The sequence below is a fragment of the Nyctereutes procyonoides genome, unplaced genomic scaffold (genome assembly GCF_905146905.1).
Source record: "Nyctereutes procyonoides isolate TBG_1078 unplaced genomic scaffold, NYPRO_anot_genome, whole genome shotgun sequence".
Lineage (NCBI taxonomy): Eukaryota > Metazoa > Chordata > Mammalia > Carnivora > Canidae > Nyctereutes > Nyctereutes procyonoides.
In genome coordinates this window covers 57,610,827-57,631,570 of record NW_026575121.1, presented here as the reverse complement: position 1 = coordinate 57,631,570, position 20,744 = coordinate 57,610,827, and the positions used below count along the sequence as shown (strand labels likewise).

At 38.1% G+C, this 20,744-nt stretch overlaps 1 protein-coding gene across 1 annotated transcript in view; it reads right to left on the bottom strand.

The window, feature by feature from the left end:
• The window catches only part of MYO16 (myosin XVI), a 444,013-nt gene that overhangs the window by 165,791 nt on the left and 257,478 nt on the right, over positions 1–20,744 (bottom strand). Inside the window, exons 20-22 of the mRNA XM_055335623.1 lie at positions 17,478–17,550; positions 4,423–4,575; positions 544–744 (exon numbers count right to left, since the gene is read on the bottom strand). Coding sequence (XP_055191598.1) covers positions 544–744; positions 4,423–4,575; positions 17,478–17,550 — 427 coding nt within the window. The remainder of the gene's footprint in view (positions 1–543; positions 745–4,422; positions 4,576–17,477; positions 17,551–20,744) is intronic.

Sequence of the window (20,744 nt, the reverse complement as noted above, 5' to 3'; positions counted from 1 at the left end):
AAAGACCAGCATCACCTCAGAGCCTGGGATATCAGCCTGGCCTACAGAGTGTGAGGATTTTTTAAGCAGGTAAGAGGAGCTACTTGAAGGTACCTAAGAAAGAAAACATATTTTACTAAACTGGTTAAGGAGCTGAGAGTAGCTTTCTTTACTCAGGTTGATATGCGTTAAGAAAAATAATTTAATACTAAAAACTGCATTGAGGGCAAGCAAACTCAAAAGACCAATATTTGTTTAGATAATGAAGGGATCCCAGAGTTCAGAGTAGAGCTGTGTGTATTAAAGCCACGGCCCTCTTGCTCATGTTATATTAGAATCTGGGGAACATAATGGAAGGCCCTGACCACCTGCTTCATCACCCACATTCTGAAGATGTGAAGTCCTTCTCAGGTTAAAATAAAAGAGCTGAGGAAAGTAAAACTGTGCTGGTTGTTCAGCCAACTTTAACTCATGAAAATAAGAAACTCTAAAATATCTAAAACTTGCAAGTTCATCCTGACAACATCGTGACACATGCGACATCGTGCCACTCTTTCAACTCACCCTTCCTGCATAGTGCATGGTGGTGAACGCCGCACCCTGATCTCTGAGTGCAACATTCCCGTTCCCATCCTTCATGGGGGAATACACGGCATTTGTGTTTGAAGATTCTAGGAGACTTTGTAGCTTTTTGGGAAGATTCGGTTCCATTGACCAAATCATCTGACTTTCTTCATCCAATAAAGAGAGAAATCCGGATGGCTTCTGAAAATCAAGAAGAGAGAATATGTTTCTTCCATCACTCAAATGGATGGTTCTGTCATCATGCAGGTATGCTCATTTGTATTTTCATTATGTTCCTATAAGCACTGAAAAAAATGAATTCATCTACTTTTAATACACATCTGTGTTTGCTCACTATCATATCCCTAATACCTGGCCAAACTCTGAGATAATGTAGGCTGTAACAGTATTGGTTGATTAATAATTGATAATGAATACATGGATTAAAGAGTGTGTTTTAAGGTCATTAAAACACTGGAGATATTAAAAAGTATATTCTTATTTCAATAAGAAAAATAAAATTGCCAAAAAAAAGGAGAAGTATAATTTTTCTTGACCTCTAATCTGTATCGACCTCTTCATAGTTAACAGTGGGCAAGTAACTTATCCAAAAACCGAAATACAATCCTGTTGAGTCATAAAAATTCTAGAAAAATCCTATTCAGCAGGAAGTAGAAGTGACTATAATATTTCAGTATTAAGACCGGGAACATGTAAAGTTGGAAGCCATAACTTGTAAAAATTCAAATTAGAAGTCTGACAGTTTATAGCTGTCAAACACGGAAGCTAAAGTCATACATAAGCAACCACTTAAAATTAATCTCACGTGAAGGAAAACGCTGCTTGAAAGAACTTCTCAACCACTGACAGTTCGCTTCCCGCACACAGAGGACACCATTGTGCCCACGCAGTTTACACATCGAATGAATAACTTTTACCCACTGTCGTGCTGTTTATCTTTCCTTCCCTAGGAAAGTTCTTCTGTTGACATGTCAAATCGACCTTTAAAAATAAGGTAATTTATATTATTTATTTTTACCTTATTCTGTTATATATCTTAATTCTTCACATCAAGTCAGCATGCTTATGGAGATGTGAATACTATAAAATAATTCTTCTCAGGAAGTGAAGGGATCTATACTGACCCCTACAGTGATTCAGTTTATATTTTGACCCGAGGTCACCAAACCATGACATCACAGGCCTTTCATGATGTTATTTATTTGGCCAATAGAAAGTTGTTTCCTTGTGGCTGAACTATTTTAGTTGTTTCAAGCCCTTTAGAGTTTCCTCATGGTAAGGAAAATGCAGAGACAGTTGTCTCAGGTATGCAAAAGTTGGAATACTTCTAGTGCCACCCATAGAGAAGAAAGGTTGAAAGTGGCAGCCATGGGAAGGCTCTATACCTGGTGGGCACTCACCTTCCAAGGGGTGCCCTTTGCAAGACATTTGGCAATGAGCAGACAGAGAGCCTCCCTGGGAAGGAAGGAGAAGAAGGACTCGCAAAGGGTGAAAGGAGCACCAGGAAGGAATTGGATAGGCCTACAAAAAGCAAGCTGACACACCTCAGCAAAAGACCTAGGTCACTAACACCTGCAGAGACTTGTGGTACCAACATAGAGGTGGATTGGTCAGAGGTGTGGAGAAGGAAGTCCACTGTATGGCACATACTCAGATAACCTGGGACCCTATAAAGAGCCCAGAGGTGCAAAAATAAAAGTATAAGTACACAAAATGGATGGAGAGAAGCCCGAAAAGAAAAGTCAATGAGGAGTTGGCAAGGACCGGTAATGCTTGGGATGTTTCGAAAGATCAGGTTCTTCATTTCAATTTGTAAAACCTATTTGCTGAAGAGTAAGATGGTGATACTTAAGAGCGTAAGTTGCTTCTTCACCTGTGCATTTGAGTATCGTGCCACAATGCTCCTTCATGTGCTATTACACTTACACTCCTCTCACATACACTCGAGTATGCACAGACACGCTCTGTGCATGGAGGGGTAAATGGACTAGTTAAGGGTGTTGCATGGGCATTCATGTTTCAGGGGCAGTGACAGACCTTCTCTTTGGAGGCTAGAATTTAGAGATTTAGTGCGTGTTTCAGTAACTCAAAGTCAAGGCCCCACATAATATAAGGGAAGTGATTGCCTCCAATCTAGCCAAACTGCTCTACTCCAAAAGCAAGAGGATATTTTCCAAGGATAGAGTAGTCAGATACCAATGAGATATTTTTTAAAGGATTACAATTTGTATTGTCTCCAAAAGTTTTACAATTCATACGTATTATGTTTTCTGGATGTCTGATATCAAGCCATGAAAGAATGGTGATAGTCAAACTATGACTTGGAAACTTGCTGATGTGTCTGAAGAAGAAAATGGACCATGGAAAAGAAGTTATAAAAAATGGTTTTCAATTCCTTCAGAAGTAAAGGCTTAAGCGAGATGGAATTGTTGTGCAAAGCATATGCCACTTCACCTCAACAACAGAAATCAATGAAGATCGACAGTTCCAAAATGCACTATACATGTGGAGAGTCAGGTGAGAATCTGATCCCTTCCTCCATGGACATAAGACAAATGCATGTTTGTTGAAACATGAATGTGGCTTAAGCAAAAATCCAGATGTCTGTGAGCAGAAGAGGATTGCAGGTACTGTAATCAAGAAGGAAACAAGAAGCTTCCTTCATATTGTGGGGTACACCTGCCTGGTATGCATATTTGCAGGTACATCCAAGCTTCACCCTATACTTGGTATAGCTCTTCATTCTTATGGGTATCAAAGAGTAGTCACAAAAATGCCCACTCTCATTTCCAACTGACGAGTGTCCTCCTATGGAAATAATCACTCCATGGCAAGATCTCAAGGATAGCCATTGAAGAGATAGAAAGAAGGTCATGCTGCTGGCCACTGGTTAGCATTCAAGGATATAGCCACAAGCGAGAATGAGGGCGGCAGGTGTCTGAGACTTTCCATACCCAGCTCACTATATACTGCCGTCGCTGTGAAGACATTTTTAAACCTTACATAGAGAAGTTATATACCATGTGTGTCGTGATGAAAGAGGGCTTCCTGGAGGAAGAGGGCTTCTTCTGTCATTAAAATAAAGAATGTTGACGAGCAGACAACAGGAAAAGAATATTTTACATATTAGGCAAATGTATAAAATAAACATATAAATCTACATTGATAGAAATAAAGGGTAGGAAATTACGTCCTATGCTCTCCAGTGGCTGAAAGGTAGCAGGCTTAAACAATGTTCAAGCATTGTAGACATATTATTAATAGATGTATATCATGTCTTTCTACATTAGTACAGAGGGATTGCTGTTTGTGTAGGAGATTTTTGTTTTTATGATAAAGATATCGAGGCAAAGATTCTTGCATTATAAGGTAGAGATAATAAAGGTTAAGAGTCAACACTGGCAGATGTCCTAAGATTATATGTCCATATACAGGTCTATCAATGGTTTTCCATATTTCAAATTACAAATTGAAGAAAAATTTAAAAGATTCTATTGAATCTGTTCTATGATCTTGTTAGTCTTACTATTGTCTTATAAAATATTAATTTTGTACACTGGGGATTTGGAACTGTGCCAAAGGAGAGTTTTATTGACAAAAACAATGCTGATTATTTTTATAACAAAATTATCTGGTATTTCTAGTCCTTTCAATGAACTGATAATCCCTCAAATGTCCCTTCAGAAAAGGGTAACTTGTCCTCCTAAATCAGCTCTGAAAAAAATAAATTTCTGAAAAAAAAAAAAACAGCAAAGTCTCATATATAAAGATATCTCAAAATAAAGGCCTCTTGAAGAAAATTCTTTGTCTCCAATATATTTAAATCCTGCAAAGTATCTAATTATATTATATGAATACCTGGAAAAAAAAATCCAAAACTCCAGCCTGGTTACCAGGAGAATAAGCTGTTTCCATGGCAACTCCCTCTTGTACACATTCTGTTTGCTCGTGTAGAAAAAGTACTTCATTGATGTAGTGGTGCATCTTCTCATTGGTCATGTTGACACAAAGCTATTGGAAGGGAGAAAGAAAACAATTATGGCCATGCAAATCCACTCGTTCTGTGACGATTTCAGGTCAGTGACATATTGACTCAAGAACGTTCCACACCCATTCATCAGTCTATTCAGATTAATTGTTACAGTGCCGCTTGAGAAGTCAAAGAAAAGAGTTTCACCTGATATTGTTGACTTCTTACGGTCTCATTATTCAATTTAAGAACAAGAAATATAATTTTAACACTAACTTACAAAGTTGGGGTTTAAAATACAGCTGAGTATTTAAAAATTTTCCAAAAGGAAATTATATCTGGGCTCTCGTCAACAATTGAGGATAAAAGTTGGGTTTCTTCCTTCTGTCTGATTTGGCCAGTGGTTGTTAGAACTTCTCCTCTCTGTCCCTTGACAACTAGAGTCCCTGAGATACAGGTAAAATTGGAAGTGCTTCATATTTACGTTAAAACTTTCTTTGACAAACCCTCACTTTCACCCATCAATTCTCGGGATATAAAAATATTACAACCACCTCCAGTGACAACATGTCACATAAGACATTGAACTTGACATGCTTGGTTGTTAAGGCAAAAACAGTTTGAATATGGACACAGACCAATAAGTCTGCACATTACAGCTGGCAAAGAGAGAGACGGAACTCATTATTTAAATATCATATGGAAAATCCTTCCTTCCTTGTAACTGATACAGCCTAGCACATTCATCCCCTTGCTTTGTTCCATTGAAACTAAGTGAGACCAGCCAACCCAGATCTGTGCTTACTCGCCAGAGTATAAATCTCCAGCAGTGATTCTGGAAAGACAAGCCCTTTCCATAAAACTTGTGTAGCATCTGGTCACTGTAGCAGCCCCACCAGGAAAGTAATACATTTACTCATTACTCTAATTTTGTCATAAATGAAAGACAGAAATTTCTGAAAACTGTTGGTAGACAAGAAAAATGGAGACTTTAAAAGCTTATTTCACTTTGTTTAAAAAATAATACTTTGAGATGTTTCCCCAATCTAATCAGATGTTATACTCCTCTAATAATGAAGAAATTTTGTTACTAAAGATGAACGAAAGCTATCAAAGGTTGTTAAAACCTCGGGATGAAATATTTTCAGTAAATGAACAGAAAATAAATGACTCCATTATGGAATGAAACCGCCGGAAAATACTCTCCTTAATTATATGATAAATACAATTGTCATTTTTCCAACTTTTTGATATTAAAAAATACATGAAATCATTTAAGAAGACATAAGTCGATTCTGTATCTCAGCAGTCTGATCTTCTACCAAAGAAGTGGCTTATAAGTGGTTCTGGAGAATATGCCACATGTGATATATTTTAAGAAATGAATTGCTCAGGAGATAAAGGTCGAAGCCATGAAAAATAAGGAGATGCCTGTTACTGTGTGTTGTCTGATATATTACTGTCTGATGAAGTATTCCCAAACAAGAACATCCCTGGATGATTCTCTATTGTATAAGAAACACCCAAATTACAGGACATGTATCTCTATTTTCAGTAACTGAAAATACTTAGATGTGGATGTCTCAAACATGTTGAACAGGATTCTCTTATCACTCTGCATTCACAATAGATGGCAGGACTGTAGTTGCAGAAACTACTTTCCATGACAACTTGCCTGAATCCTCTCACCCTTGACTGCTTCATAGCTGCGCATTTCCCGATATACCAGGCTGTTCTGACTGACTCAGGCTTTTTGTAAAATTATACAAACAGAGCTTTCAATTGCTATTATTTAACTATTTTATTGAGTTGAGTCTTGGCTTTGCTGAATTGATCCGCTGTTTCAGTGAAAATGGTGATACCAAGTGGGAGTGTAGTGAAAGTCACAGAAAAATTAGAAGGAGCTGGAGGGGGTCAGAGTACATCTTTTTTCTTCCCTCCCCTACCCCCCAGGAAGGCCTAAAGTAATCTGCCAAACTTTGGCTAACATAAAAAGGATTTGGCCTGTGGTTTTGGATACAATAACTCAATTTCTTACTCTCCTGGTCATGATGACTCATAAAACATCCAGCTTCTCTACCGAGCCTCAAATTTTTTAAGCTGAGGCATCGGACAGTATTTTGTGACATGGAGCGATCAGAAAAATACACCTGAATCTTCTATTGTACATCATGTTCTTTGTATTTGGAGGGGAAAAGAAGAAGTAATTTATTAAAATCCCATAGGGAAAATGCCAGCTGGATGTATAAAGCTGAGTAGGCTGTGGAGGGATTTTTGACTTGCAGCCTTCATTACAATGATGCTCTCCGCAACGGAAATGTTTTTGTGTTTCTAAGAGAAGAGCAATGCTGAGCAGTAAAGGAAATCACGAGGAGTATACACAGTTCAAAGTGGAATAGTTTTCAAACATTTTGCAGTAATGCGTACATTACACTTTTCTACCAAAACAGTTTGCCTTTCCCTAATCCTATACTGTTCAAAGCACCCACTGCTTGAATCCAAGTTAAAATGTAAAAGAAAAAAAAAAAAGAAAAAGAAAAAGAAGAGAAAGAAGGAAAAAAAGCAGAAAAAAATGTAAAAGAAGGAGTGTAGCATGAACGTCAACACTGCCAGGAAATGTAGCTAAGGGTGCTAATATGAATATAACAGCCTACGTCAGATATCTAGTTGAAAATGGAAAAAAAAATGCATCCCATCCACAAAATAGGTGGCCCCACTCATGGCCAGAGCCTGCCTACCCCTCCTTCAGCTTCACTGAACTGCTGTGTGGTGTGTGCCTATGTGGGTGTGTATTAGACACAACCAGAGAAAGATATTGTGAAATATGTTTTCAGGAAAATTAGTTTTCATATCTAGAAGCATCAATGCATTGATAACCGAGAATATGATCGACTTCAATGCAAAGCAATCATTTTTACTTTTTGACGTCATCCATCCGAATCATAATTGGGTTCCACTAAATTTCTGGGTATTCCTCCGAGCAGCCTGAATGTGAGCGAAGGTAAGTATTCATAGATGAAAATGAGCAATTGTTAAGTACTGTTTAATTAGCATGCACCCTTCTCTGATTAAAATACATGCTTTGTACATTAAGTGCCGTTGCTAACTGGTTTAATAATAAAAATTATGCACCCCTTGGAAACACTCTTTAGTAACAGAACATTATTGCTTATCCAGATGGCCTATCATTTGTATTAATGACAAACTTAATTTCTTGAGTAAATTTTCGCCAACTGTTCTCCCTTTACTTTTATTACTCAGTGAAATATCTCTGAAGCAAAAATATAATAGAGCATGACATTTACATCACAAAATTAAAGCAGGAGGTTAATTAAAGCTGACTCCAGTTGAAGGCAGAGCCCTAGACATTAGACAGCAATTCACATTCTTACTGCACACTGGAAATGCCCTGGAGCTCTTCGAAAAAGCTGATGTCTCAGCCTGACCCCAAACCAATCTAGTCAGAGTGAGGCCTAGACATTGATATATTTCAAAAGCTTTCCAGGGGATTTTAATATGTAGATATGGTGAACATACTGGAAGAGATGTAGCACAGAACACACACAATCCATTCACTGATTTGTTTCTCAATTAATACAGATATGTCTGTAGACTACAGAAATGGGATGTCAGATTGTGCGGGAATGATGTCAGATTTTAGATATTCTGTGTTTTCAGCACGTGTTCAGCAGAACACTAATTGAATGAAATGTCAATTGATACCATCTAAAAAACACTATATCAGAACCCCACTGGAGAAACACTGAGCCAACCTAAGTTAATGGTCTTCTCTGCAGGACTTCTCAGGGCCTTTCCTTATACCAAGTATACTGTGAATCTCTACCTTACTTTTTCAAAGCATGTCTCAGGGCTTGTTAGATTGCTCTATGTTCTTTACCCAACAAATCAATCATTCCTGATTTTGACACATTGTCTATAAAACAGCAGGTGCAGAGGCTGGTGAGGGAATGGTACCTCTCTGATTTGTTTCAGCTTTTAAAATCTGTAATTTATTTTGCCTTCTTTGAATATCCTATTATGGTAGAGGCCTTTCTTCTCTCTGTCCTTGTTTGGGAGGGCCTGTTTACTTTCCCTTAGCACCATCTGTCTCAAACTGATAGACAGACAACAGTGCCTCTACTGATGTCATGTACGAGAGGCCCAGGGAGCTGTGTAGACGCTGCATGCTGGGCCCCTTCCCTCCAGGAGCCTAGTCAGCAGGAAGGAGCTGAGTGCCCACCCATGCCAGGCCCTACTGCTGCTGTGGTGTCTTCCCTGGATGGGCTTGGGTTTCATCCTTTCCAGTCTCCCTGCCCCTCCACTTCTCTTTGGTGGATTACTCTTTTCTAAACAAACCAAATGTCCTTGGCCCTTTTGGTTGCCCTTTGAAACTTCAAAATCAAACTGCAGAACAGGTTTTAAGCAAAGCTAGGTGGGAGTTAGGTCACAGGCGTAAAAACATCGTTTCTATTCAGGCATGCCTGGGTGGCTCCATCAGCCAAGCGGTCGACTCCTGGTTTCAGCTCAGCTCATGATCCCGCGGTTGTGGGATCGAGTCCCACGTGGGGTTCCACACTTAGCACAGAGTCTGTTTGAGACACTCTGTCTCCCTCTGACCCTCCCCATGCTCACGCTCTCAATAAATAAATAAATAGATCTTTAAAAAATGTATTGTTTTTATCCAGGCAAACTCTGTCTCAACATTTCTTTTAGTGATTCTCTTACTTAGAGCCACACAGGCTCACAAAATAAATTCAAATTCTAATGGGCTTAATTCATACTTGTATTCTCCTTTAATAGGAGTAATTACTACTCTGGGATTTGAGGGGTTGACAGGAGGGGTGGCCAACAATAAACCCATTGGCTAAACGGATTGCTATATTCTACATCATAATCTACTAACGTCAGAATTGGAAACTACAAATGAAAAGAAAAACTATATTTTTATATATTTTGTATGCTACCTTGTCCATAAAATATATCCCTCCATTTACATAAAAGCCATACCCAGTTGTTGGGAATGTAACTTCTGGTCAAAATTCTCATATTTTAAAGTGTTGGGCACTATACTCTTCATCACTTTTCAACAAAAGATAAGTGTGTGTGCGTGTGTGTGTGTGTATTTAGCAACAAATCTCATCTTAATCAATATGCCTTCTTGTTTCATATTAACTTGTTAATGTAGGCCTGAAAACAATAATCAATACATGATTTCTACTAAAATATTCATTCTTTTTAAAGTAGTTGTCATTACTCAGGATTAAATGCAAAGCTAAGAGGTACTCCATAAATAACGAGCTCTTCAGGATAGTGGTCACAAGGTGGCAGAGGGATAAGCTAGTACAAGGAGCACTGGCCTTGGGGCCAGATGGACACACATCCACACTCCCCACTTGGCCAGCAAAGCCTTCCCCAGGGGGTTGCCGTGAGAGTCAGAGATCATCCAGAAAGAGGGCCCAGCTCATAGTGGGGGCTAGAGAACCTGTAGCCATTATTGATTATTTATTAGCAGAAAACTAAATGAATCTGTACTCCTGGTCAGCACATTTGGGCTTTCTATCCAAACAGCCGTCACTGTAAATGTAAGCTTTTCCTTGGTTAGTCATCCCTGAAAGAACTCAGTTCACTCTTGTCTAAGGTGACCTGATGGGTATTTTCAAACCCATTCATTCTTCTTCCGACGTCCTGAAACATTTCCTCTTAATCGCTCTGCAATACAGAAGATACACTTGCATTCTCTAATTTATTTATACATAGTAAAAGGATTTGGTGAAATATTCCACTATAGGAAAAAATGATGCCAAATAAATTTATTAAGTTTTTTATTTCTATATTTAACAGAATAAATAATGTCGCGCCCTAAGAGAAATGCAAGCAAATATACTCATGGATGGGCAGCAGTTTAGAAGATGTAGGATGAAAATACACAATCAAGTCTAGCTTCAGAGAACCTGTGGCTCTGGGGACAGTTCTGAATTCAGAGCTTCATGCTGTGTCCTTCTGTGAGTTACTTAAATTATCTGAGCTTTGCTTTCCTTAACACCAAAATGGTGATATTTTTTAATGTTGTAGTGTCTGGAGGGGAAAATGTCATTAAATGTAGCTTACATACTCAAAATTGTTATTCCCTGTCTCGTTTATTTTGTTTCCTTTTCTTAGTTTTATCTTATATTTATGTATATATGTAGGTATGTATGTATTTTTTCAGTAGCCTCCACACCCAACATGAGGCTTGAACTCATGGTCTTGAAACCAAGTTGTACGCTCTACTGGTCATACCAGGCACCCTCACTCAAGACTTCTAGCCATACTGTCTTTAAGAAATAGAATCTAATATTAGGGGTGCCTGGGTGGCTCAGTGGTTGAGTGTCTGCCTTTGGCTCGGGTAGTGATGCCCAGATCCTCAGATTGAGTCCCTACATCAGGGTTCCTGCAGGGAGCCTGCTTCTCCCTCTGCCTATGTCTCTGCCTCTGTGTGTGTGTGTGTGTGTGTGTGTGTCTCATGAATAAATAAAATCTGTAAAAAACCAATATTATTGTAAGAAGTACATTAAAATAGCATCTCATTATTTAATTACTGTTTTTCTATAGAACCTGAATAGCACTCTACTAGTTCTGCTAAGTAAAGAAACTAAGTATTCTCATTCAAATTCTTCTTAAACTGAGTTGGATATTTAATGTATGTATAATTTTCAGATCTAAATGTGATGAGACTTAACAAGGAGATAGCTTTTGTTTTCATAGATCAATCAATAGAGTGGTAAGTGGATCAATATTGAAGCGACTTTTTTTTTCTTTTTAAGTAGGCTCCACACATGGTGTGGAGCCCAATGCAAGGCTTGAACTTATAACCCTGAGATCAAAAGTTGGACGGTTCACCAACTGAGCCATCCAGGTGCCCCGGATCTATACTGAAACCTAATAGTTGTCAGGGCATTAATTATGATGACAACTGTACTGGATTTCTGCCATATTTGGTGCCAAAATATCAACATTTTCCTCATGAAGGCTTCTCAGTCCTTCTCCCATGGTATTAGATTAGAACTGGTCTTTCTTCCATTTGCATCTTACAAACCACACCACAATGCCTGTGCATTGTTTTCTTCTTCTTCTTCTTCTTCTCATTCTTCTTCTCATTCTTATTATTCATGAGACTCAGAGAGAGGGGCAGAAACATAGGCAGAGAGAGAAGCAGGCTCCCTGCAGGGACCCTGATGCGGGACTCAATCCCAGGACCCCCGGATCACACCCTAAGCCAAGGGCAGACACTCAATCACTGAGCCACCCAGGTGCCCCGGCCTGGACATTTCTTAGTACCTGGAACAGGGTCTGGAATTTCTTACTTATGCAAATGTTTGTTGAATGAATTAACCATACACTGTCCTGATGCCAATGAGCCAGGAAAACAGATCCTTTCTGCTGCTGCTAATACTCTATCACACAGTAGAGACTGTAGCACTTACAGTTTTACCATCTGTAAAATGGGATACTCCCTGTTAAGGGTGTTATTTACCTTTGTATCATTTCTAGGATAGTAATTTCACAACTGAAAATTTTATGTTTTTTTTTTTGAGGTTGAGGTTGCCAAAATATATAATATCATTTCATAAAATTTTAGAAGTCAAGGTATCTGGCTTTTTTAGTGTTTGAACACTTATCATAAGCCTGATTGAATTACTGTTCATCTGGACTTTCCAGTAAATCTTACTTTTTAGAAAAGGGTTTGTAAGCAAGGAAATGTTTCAAATCCTTGGCAACTCTTCTGAAATCAGCTTAGATGAAGCCTGGCATAAAGATAGGTCATATATCACAATTTTATCTTCTGCAATGGAATCTTTAAGTTTGAACAAATGTATTCTCTCTTCAAATTCTCTATATTATTTTTTTTAAGATTTTATTTATTTATTCATGAGAGACAGAGATACAGAGAGAGAGAGAGAGAGAGAGAGAGAGAGAGAGGCAGAGACACAGGCAGAGGGAGAAGCAGGCTCCATGCAGGGAGCCCAACATGGGACTCAATCCTGGGTCTCCAGGATCAGGCCCTGGGCTGAAGGCAGCACTAAACCACTGAGCCACCTGGGATGCCCAAATTCTCTATATTCTTACTGTAGGTTGCTGATATGCAAGTTTACTAAACTCTGTAGCTCTAAGTATTTCATTATACATAGCTGCATTTTAAGTATGTAGTGAGAAATTTAGGAAAATTATTGAATGTTAAATCGTTACTTTTCATGACTTTGTTCTTTGTATCTTTGGTAAAGATTTGTAGCATGTAGGGCTTTGCAATCCCACTTATTGGGTGCATAACTATTCTATCATTTATTAAAATAATATTCATGTAATCTCAAAATATTATCATTTACTTAAAATTGTATATTATAGACAGTTTTAAGCATATTCAATGGTGAACAATGTAATGAGCCCCCATCTGCCAGCAGCAAACCTAAAGAATTATCAACTCGTGGCCAATTCTGCTTTACCTATTTTTCTATTACCCTCAAAACTAGACTCATCTCAAGGAATTCTCTTTAATTGTTAAGTATCTTAGTATAATTCTCTAAGACACTAGGACTTAGAGAACACATCCACAGTACCTTTAACACACATACTTTCTATCAACAATAATTCCTTCATTTCATCAAATATCCAGATTTTACATTACATTAGTTTTATATGTAAACAAGGATCGACATAATGTCCATATATTTAACTGACCTCTATATCTCTTAAAACTCTTTGAATCTATAGGCTACCCACCTTCTTCTATATTTTTACCCTTGCAATTTATATGTTGTTGAAGAAATCATTTGTTCTGTATGGCTTCCCATATGCTGGATTTGTGAGTGTATCCTCATGGTTTATTTTATTATGTTCCTCTGTTCCCAGTTCCTGGTGACTAGTAATTAGCTCAGGAAACTTCATTATATTCAGGTTTTCTCTGCCTTCTTTCTCAGCAAGAACACCTGACAGGCATTTTGGGTGCATCTGTTGTTCCAAGGGTAGCAGTCACTGATACTCACTACCTGATTCCATATTTATTGGGAGTAGCAGGACTGAGCTGCTCTGATTATGCCATCCATTCTTCAGTTATCTGTTGTGGGACTGCCCTGGGCTACATGTGCCATGGGTTGGGGAGGACTGGCATCTCTAGACAGCAGGTCCTTCCATCTGAGAAATCAGTTCATCTCTCCACTTGTTTGTGTGCAAGTGGAGACTTTCAGGAGCCTTCTACACAGCCCCTCACTTAGGCTACTTACTTCATTTTGACAAGATCAGTCTGTCTTCACTTTCCATTGTGCCTCTAACATGCTATTTTTAAGCTACATAAGAATTACTGTTTTTTTAGGGGTGCCTGGGTGGCTCAGTGGTTGAGTGTCTGCCTTCGGCTCAGGTCATGACCCCGGGGTCCTGGGATGGAGTCCTGCATTAGGTTCCCTGCAGGGACCCTGCTTCTCCCTCTGCCCATGTCTCTGCCTCTCTCTTTGTATCTCTCATGAATCAATAAACAAAATCTTAAAAAAAAAAAAGAATTTCTGGTTTTGCATGCTCATGCCAAAACTAGCTTCTCTATCAAGTCCTTGTGTTGTTTACAGTGATGTCTCCTTCAGTCTTCTCCCTTTTCCAAATACATAGTCACATCTGGAAGTAGAAATATTTTTACTTCTCTCTCTCACTTTCTAATGCCTCGAAAGGAAGAAGAAAGTGAGAAGTGCTTTCTCCTTTCTAGCATCACTGTGTCAGGGATACCCTTGTCTCGTTCACTGTCCTTCTGTCTCTTGGGCATTACAATCTTGGAAATCATTGACTGCGTGATGCCAGAGGGTCAGCTGGAGGGGCTTCTCCCTCAATGCCTTAGGAGATACTTTTACAGAGCTAGAGATAAACTTTATGTGATAAAGGAAGTAGGGTTCAAAAAATCAAGTATTACATAACAGAGAGTGAGCTGGTAATAAGGTAATTATTTAAATAATGAGGACGGTAGATTCAATATATATATATATATATAATGTTATATATTTTATTCTAAATATGATCTTATAATATGTAAAATAGTTCTAAATAGAAACAAATCATTAAAAGCCAAAGAAAACAGGATTAGCATTTCCTATTAGCTGAAATAAATTCTCATCTAAAGAACTGCAAAGGCCTGTCAAATCTTTTAGAGGTACTTGGGGATGCTGAGGTTTTGAAGTGCTTCTTAGCTATCTCCTCAAACTGTCCCTGTTCTAAACCTTTGTCAGCCTTCTTATGGAAGAACAGTTGAAATATATACATTTATTCCCGAGCAAGGAAACCACTGGGAGATCCATTATGAAGATATTTTCTTATGAATTCATTCTTAAGATTTCAATTGCAACTGTATTTGTTAAGCTTCTATTATATACAAGATGCTGTACCTGACACAATTCAACACCATAGGAATTCACATTCTAGCAAAGAGCCAATAGATGGGTCACAAAAGCTCAAAAAAGAATAAAATAAATACTTAGAAAGGTACTAATATTATTCTGGGTTTGATTCAGAACACAGTATTGATTTGTTAAACATTTTGTTTAAAGTTTGCAATAGAATATAAAATGAAAAAAAAAGAAGAATATAAAATGAAGAAGTTCACATACTATCAGCAACTCAAGAATCTAGAATGGAGCATTCAAACCAAAGCCTTTGTGATAAGTTCACATGCAAATTTAGAAATGTGCTAAATCCACTGTAAGCTGAGATTTGGATTCATCACAAAGAAAATAATTTTATTCTTCTAAATGGCTCCTAGTTACTATTGTATACAAGAGCCAACCAAATCTAGGAAAAGGGTACAGTTCTTTTTTTTTTTGATATTTTTTCATAATTTAAACCAAAGAATTTATCTTGAGATTTACCCAGAAGTGTCTAAAACTACCTTATGGTATGTATGTATGTATGTATTATTATTTATTTATTTATTTATTTGTTTATTTATTTTTTTATTTATTTGCCTATCTATCTTTTTATTTATTTTAAAGATTTTATTTATTTGACAGGAGGAGAGAGAGAGCACAAGCACGGGGGAATGGCAGGGAGGAGAAGCAGGCTCCCCTGAGCAAGGAGCCCAATGCAGGGGATCGTGATCTGAACCAAAGGCAGTCACTTAACCGACTGAGCCACTCAGGTGCCCCATACCTTTTGGTATTTAATAGAGACCCACTCTTTAGATTTGAAAACATGCCATTCCTTGTTATATGAAAATCGCAGCTTGTGAATATATTCTAAAGTATATAATTAAAATATTTAGCAGAAAGAAAGAACAAGGGATATATGTAAAATTGTAGTAAAAGTAGTAAGTTTTCATAAGAAAACAACACTCATGTTTTGTACATCCCAGTCATCAGCACAGGCTGGACAGATCACCGTGTGGCTTGTGAGGCAGGGTGTTGGGCACACATGGACTCCACCTATGGCTTCTGCATGTTGCATACCAGGAGATGGAGAAACCAGGGAGTCTCATTAGAGACTTGAGAGCCTGTATGTTTCCTAAGGAAAAATGTCCGGAATCAATACTGCTGGCCAGATGACCTTCAAATACCTGTGTTGAGAGCTGCATCAAGGTCAAGGCTGGCAGACTCACATCTGTTGTGCCATTTTACTGATCAGTCTTTTAACTACTCTCTTCCTCTGTGCACTGCTAGTTTCTTATAGTAAGGGATGAATAAACAAAACCACAGTCCTCCTCCTCCTCCCACTCACCCCCGGATACAGAAGTCTGAAAGGAGAAGAAATCTGTGGTCTTCCTAGTCGTATTTCATACCAGACTTTCTAAAAGTTTTGTAAAGAATATGATTCATGATGACTCACCCTGGATTAGGTGAGTCAACATGATTTAGGATCTACTCACAAGATGCTGCACCACTTTTTATGACAAAAAAAAAGGCTGAATTTTAAAAGATTTTCAAGTGTCCTCATTTATAACAGTAGCAGTGGCTCTCTATTATTTCTTACACAGAGACATGAGCTAGAAAATGACACCAGAACCTCTAGAACAGTCATCTTGTTCAACCCCACAGCTCTGTAAGTCTCTTACTGTCCTGATTTTACAGATAAGGAAATCCAGGTTCTTTACAGGTTTTTCCTCTTGATCAGGACAGTTCTTGTAAAAGTCATGGAATTGGGTTTCAAAGTCCCATCTAGTGTCATTCACCGCTACATGATCTACCTTAGAAAATAAAATAAATAAAGCTGAACAAGTGATGTAACTATTCAAAGCGTTCCCAAACCACGGCACTGATGTAACTCTTCCCATGCTGTGGTACAGCCTGGTTTTCTCTCTTCCCACCTACACCTCTTCATAGGTTCACCTCCCTTTCTCTGCTGGCTGGGGCCAGTTCTATTTCTACTCTCTTCTTTAACACTTAATCTTTAGATACACTTACTTTGATTAAATGATTCATACATTACTATGGAGATCCTTAAAAAAAAGAACGAGTGCTTTTCAAAGTACCCTAAACTGTAAATGGATTAAAAATAATCAGTGCCTCTTGCATCTATTTTTATGAGTTTCCGATAGTCATATGAATGAGTGTCACATAGAGATGATCCTACGAATAACAGTACTTGGCATAATGGATTGTTTCCATTCTGATTTTTGGCCACAGTTTCTGAAGACCTTTGCCCTAATTTCACACAGCAATGCCCTCTGTCTCTCTGACCTGGTTGAAATAGCAGGTCATCCTATCTTTTAAAATGAAAAAAAAATTAAAAAAAAAAGATTATGCCAGTTGTTTACAGATCACACAAAAAGGATGAATATATCCATAAACCAGGGATATAAATTTTAAAATAGGATAGTAAAATACTTATTTTAATTCTGTATTTGCAAGTAATTTTGCAGTCCCTATTGAATTAAAGAGTTAACTTATTAATAAAAAAAAAACCATCAAAGCCTATAAAGTTTCAAAAGAAACCCACTTACTTGTTCAAATTCATTCTTTTGAAATTCTTCAAAACCGAAGATGTCCAGTATTCCAATATCCAAAGTCTGTGTGCTGAAAGGAAACGATCAGTGAGCAAGCATACTTAGGTCTCTTACATGAAACCCCCCATTGCTACTGCAGGTCACAGAAATCTGGCCACTCAGCATGTCACTGCGAATTTGGACTGAAAACACGCAAATAGTTATCTTAAAGTCTAATACAAAAGCTCTGAAAATCAGGGGAAAAGAAATGTTCTTTAATGCTTCATTCAAACACAGATACATTATTAAAACACACTGATTTTGAAGTTTACAGTGTCACAGTACATGGGTGATTGACTATTTGTTTCTCTGAAACAGTCCTCTGTCTCTCCTTCTACCAAAGGAGAGGAGGTTTGTGCCTACCTGTCAAGTGGCTCTTGTCACACAAGCTGATGTGGTCTCACACGACTTCTTCATCAACTTCATCATACGTAAGAATAGTACAATGAAGCTGCATATATGTGTTTTGATAGACCCAATCATGCCCCCACAAAAATTATATTATGACCTTCCTAAAGAAATTCTTATAGAGAAGAATGAAGAACATAATACTTGGATGTAGTAATGGGAGTACCTCGTGACCCTTTTGCTTTGGATGTAAACTCTCTCTCCTGTGGTCCACTGGGAGGGCAAGCATAGACGTGGGACCTCATGGGGAGTGAGGACACGGGGCAGAGGAGAGGGTGGCAGGAGCCCCGACAGCCTGGATTTTGCCGGGATTGGGGGCAGCATGGGGAGAGGGCACGAGGAAGCTTCTCACAAAGAAAGACCTGGATGATTCTGGAACACTGGTCACCTGGAGGGCACACACCCAGTGCTCCTACATGGCAGCTCTAGAGCTCAGCAGGATGACTGCTGTCCGAATTTTCTGCTCATGGGTGTGATAGTCCATCGTCATCATGGATTGTTTTCTATTTCACTGTCCTGGTGATTGCAGACACTTTTGTTCTCTGCTCGATTGGTCTAAACGGCACAAATGACAACCAACTCTCTGTGCCTGCATGTTGTGTTCATTATCAGTTCAGAATCATAATACTTTAGGGTGATATGTAATAAGTCATTTAAATGACCAGTTTCTTTTTTAAAAAGATAGCATAATGATTCTATGATATTCTGTCTCTAAGATTAGTTCTTGTTGATGGTACGAATATGAGCTTCCTAAACAGAAAGGAGAGCATTTTAGAAGCCCTTAATATAAATTTCACATGGCAGGGAATACAAAGCAGTGAGGGAAAAGCAGAGTCATCGAATGGATGCCCCCAGGTAATTAATTTAATTTTTTAGAAGGGAAAAACAGCTTTGTACCTCACCCTGTGTACCCAAATAAACTCTACATGGATTAGAGAGAGAGACTGTTAGAGCAAGAAGCTATAAAAATGCACAAGAAAACAAATGTGATCATTTGTTCTGCTTTCAGTTCTGAGAAAAATCAAAAGCAAATTTTAAAAATATGATTACACAAACACCAAATTCTCTTCAGGATAAATTGCATAAATAAAATTAAAAACCATTAGAGGTGGGTATTATTTTAAAACATGTTTGCTTATTCATTTTCATAGATTTTTTTCCAATCTGTTGACCCATGTGTGCCTCCATCCTCCCTGGTGACTTATGCACACCAGGAGATGCCGGGATGATGCTCACTCAGTGGTAACAGCATTGAGGGTGTAAGGTGAGTCACTGTTTTGTTTAGGGTGTGTGCGTGTGTGCGTTTTCCATGTAATAAGCTGCTTTGTTTCCCTTGTAGGAGCTTGGTGACAAAGCTAGTCAGGTTTTAGACTTGTTCAGTCTTGGGCAGTTATCCTGGTTCAGACACTTTTTAGTTGGACAACTTTTGGCAAGTTACTTCTGTTTACTGTGTTGCAGGTTCCTCATCTATAAAACCGAGACAGCAAGTAATATTTATGCACATGGATGGCTATTACAATTAGAAGCAATGTAAATACAGTGCTAGACTAATTGCTGGTAGACAGTGTGTCTCTACTCACTGCCAGTTTTCTTTTTCTTAAGATTGTATTTTTTTATTTTCAGAGCAGAGGGAGGGAGAGAGATAATCTCCAGCTGACTCCTCACAGAGCACTGAGCCTGACATGGGGCTCGATCCCACCACCCTGAGATCATGACCTGAGTTGAAATGAAGAGTCAGACGTTCAACAGACTGAGCCATTCAGGTGACCCTGCAAGTTGCTATAAAAAAAAAAATTGTTGTTTCAACTTGCTATAGAAATGAAGCTAATAGAAGAAATATAAATGGCTATGGGCAGATTACAAATGTCAATCTAATTATAATTACTAAAGAAATAAAATTTAAAAAATTAAGATGAGAAACATTCTATACACTTTTGTTGGGAGTTGAGATTGGTAGAGTCTTGGGGTTCCTAGCTGGCTCTGTCAGTAGATCATATGACTTTTTTTTTTTAAGATTTTATTTATTTATTCATGAGAGACACAGAGAGAGAGAAGCAGAGACACAGGCAGAGGGAGAAGCAGGCTCCATGCAGGGAACCTGACGTGGGACTCGATCTGGGTCTCCAGGATCATGCCCTGGGCTGAAGGTGGTGCTAAACCACTGAGCTACCCGGGCTGCCCAATAGATCACATGACTTTTAATCTCAGGTCATGAGTTTGAGCTCCATGTTGCGAGGTAGAGTGTACTTAATTAAAAAAATAATAAATAAATAAAATTGGTAGAGTCTTCTTAAAAAACAATTTGGTTATGAGGCATAAAGCTTTGAAATGTTCATACCATTTGAATGATATTTCCATATATGGGAACCTATACTAAAACGATGATCAGAAATGTAATCAAACACTTACAAACAAAGATGTTCATCATTACCTTAATTATAGTAGCAACAACAAAAGAAATAGCAAATAACCCACACTAAAGACACGATTAATTAAACAGCATGCATCCTATGATGGATTAACTTAGTGAATCTATCAAGTTAATAGAAACCAATATATAAGTTCCATATAAAGAATAGCCTGAATTATATATTCAGAAGACCTTGAAAGAAGTATAGTCAGCCCAAGAAGAAGAAATAGAAATCGATTTTGTTTACTTTTTCTATTCTGCATTTTCCAAAGTATCTATATTTTTATAACCAGTAAGTATTTAATTGATGTTTATAATGACACTATGAAAGCATGGGAAATGTTCTTGAACAACAAAAGCTAAAACGCTAAGCTGGAAACAAAATGTATACCATTTGTACACTTATA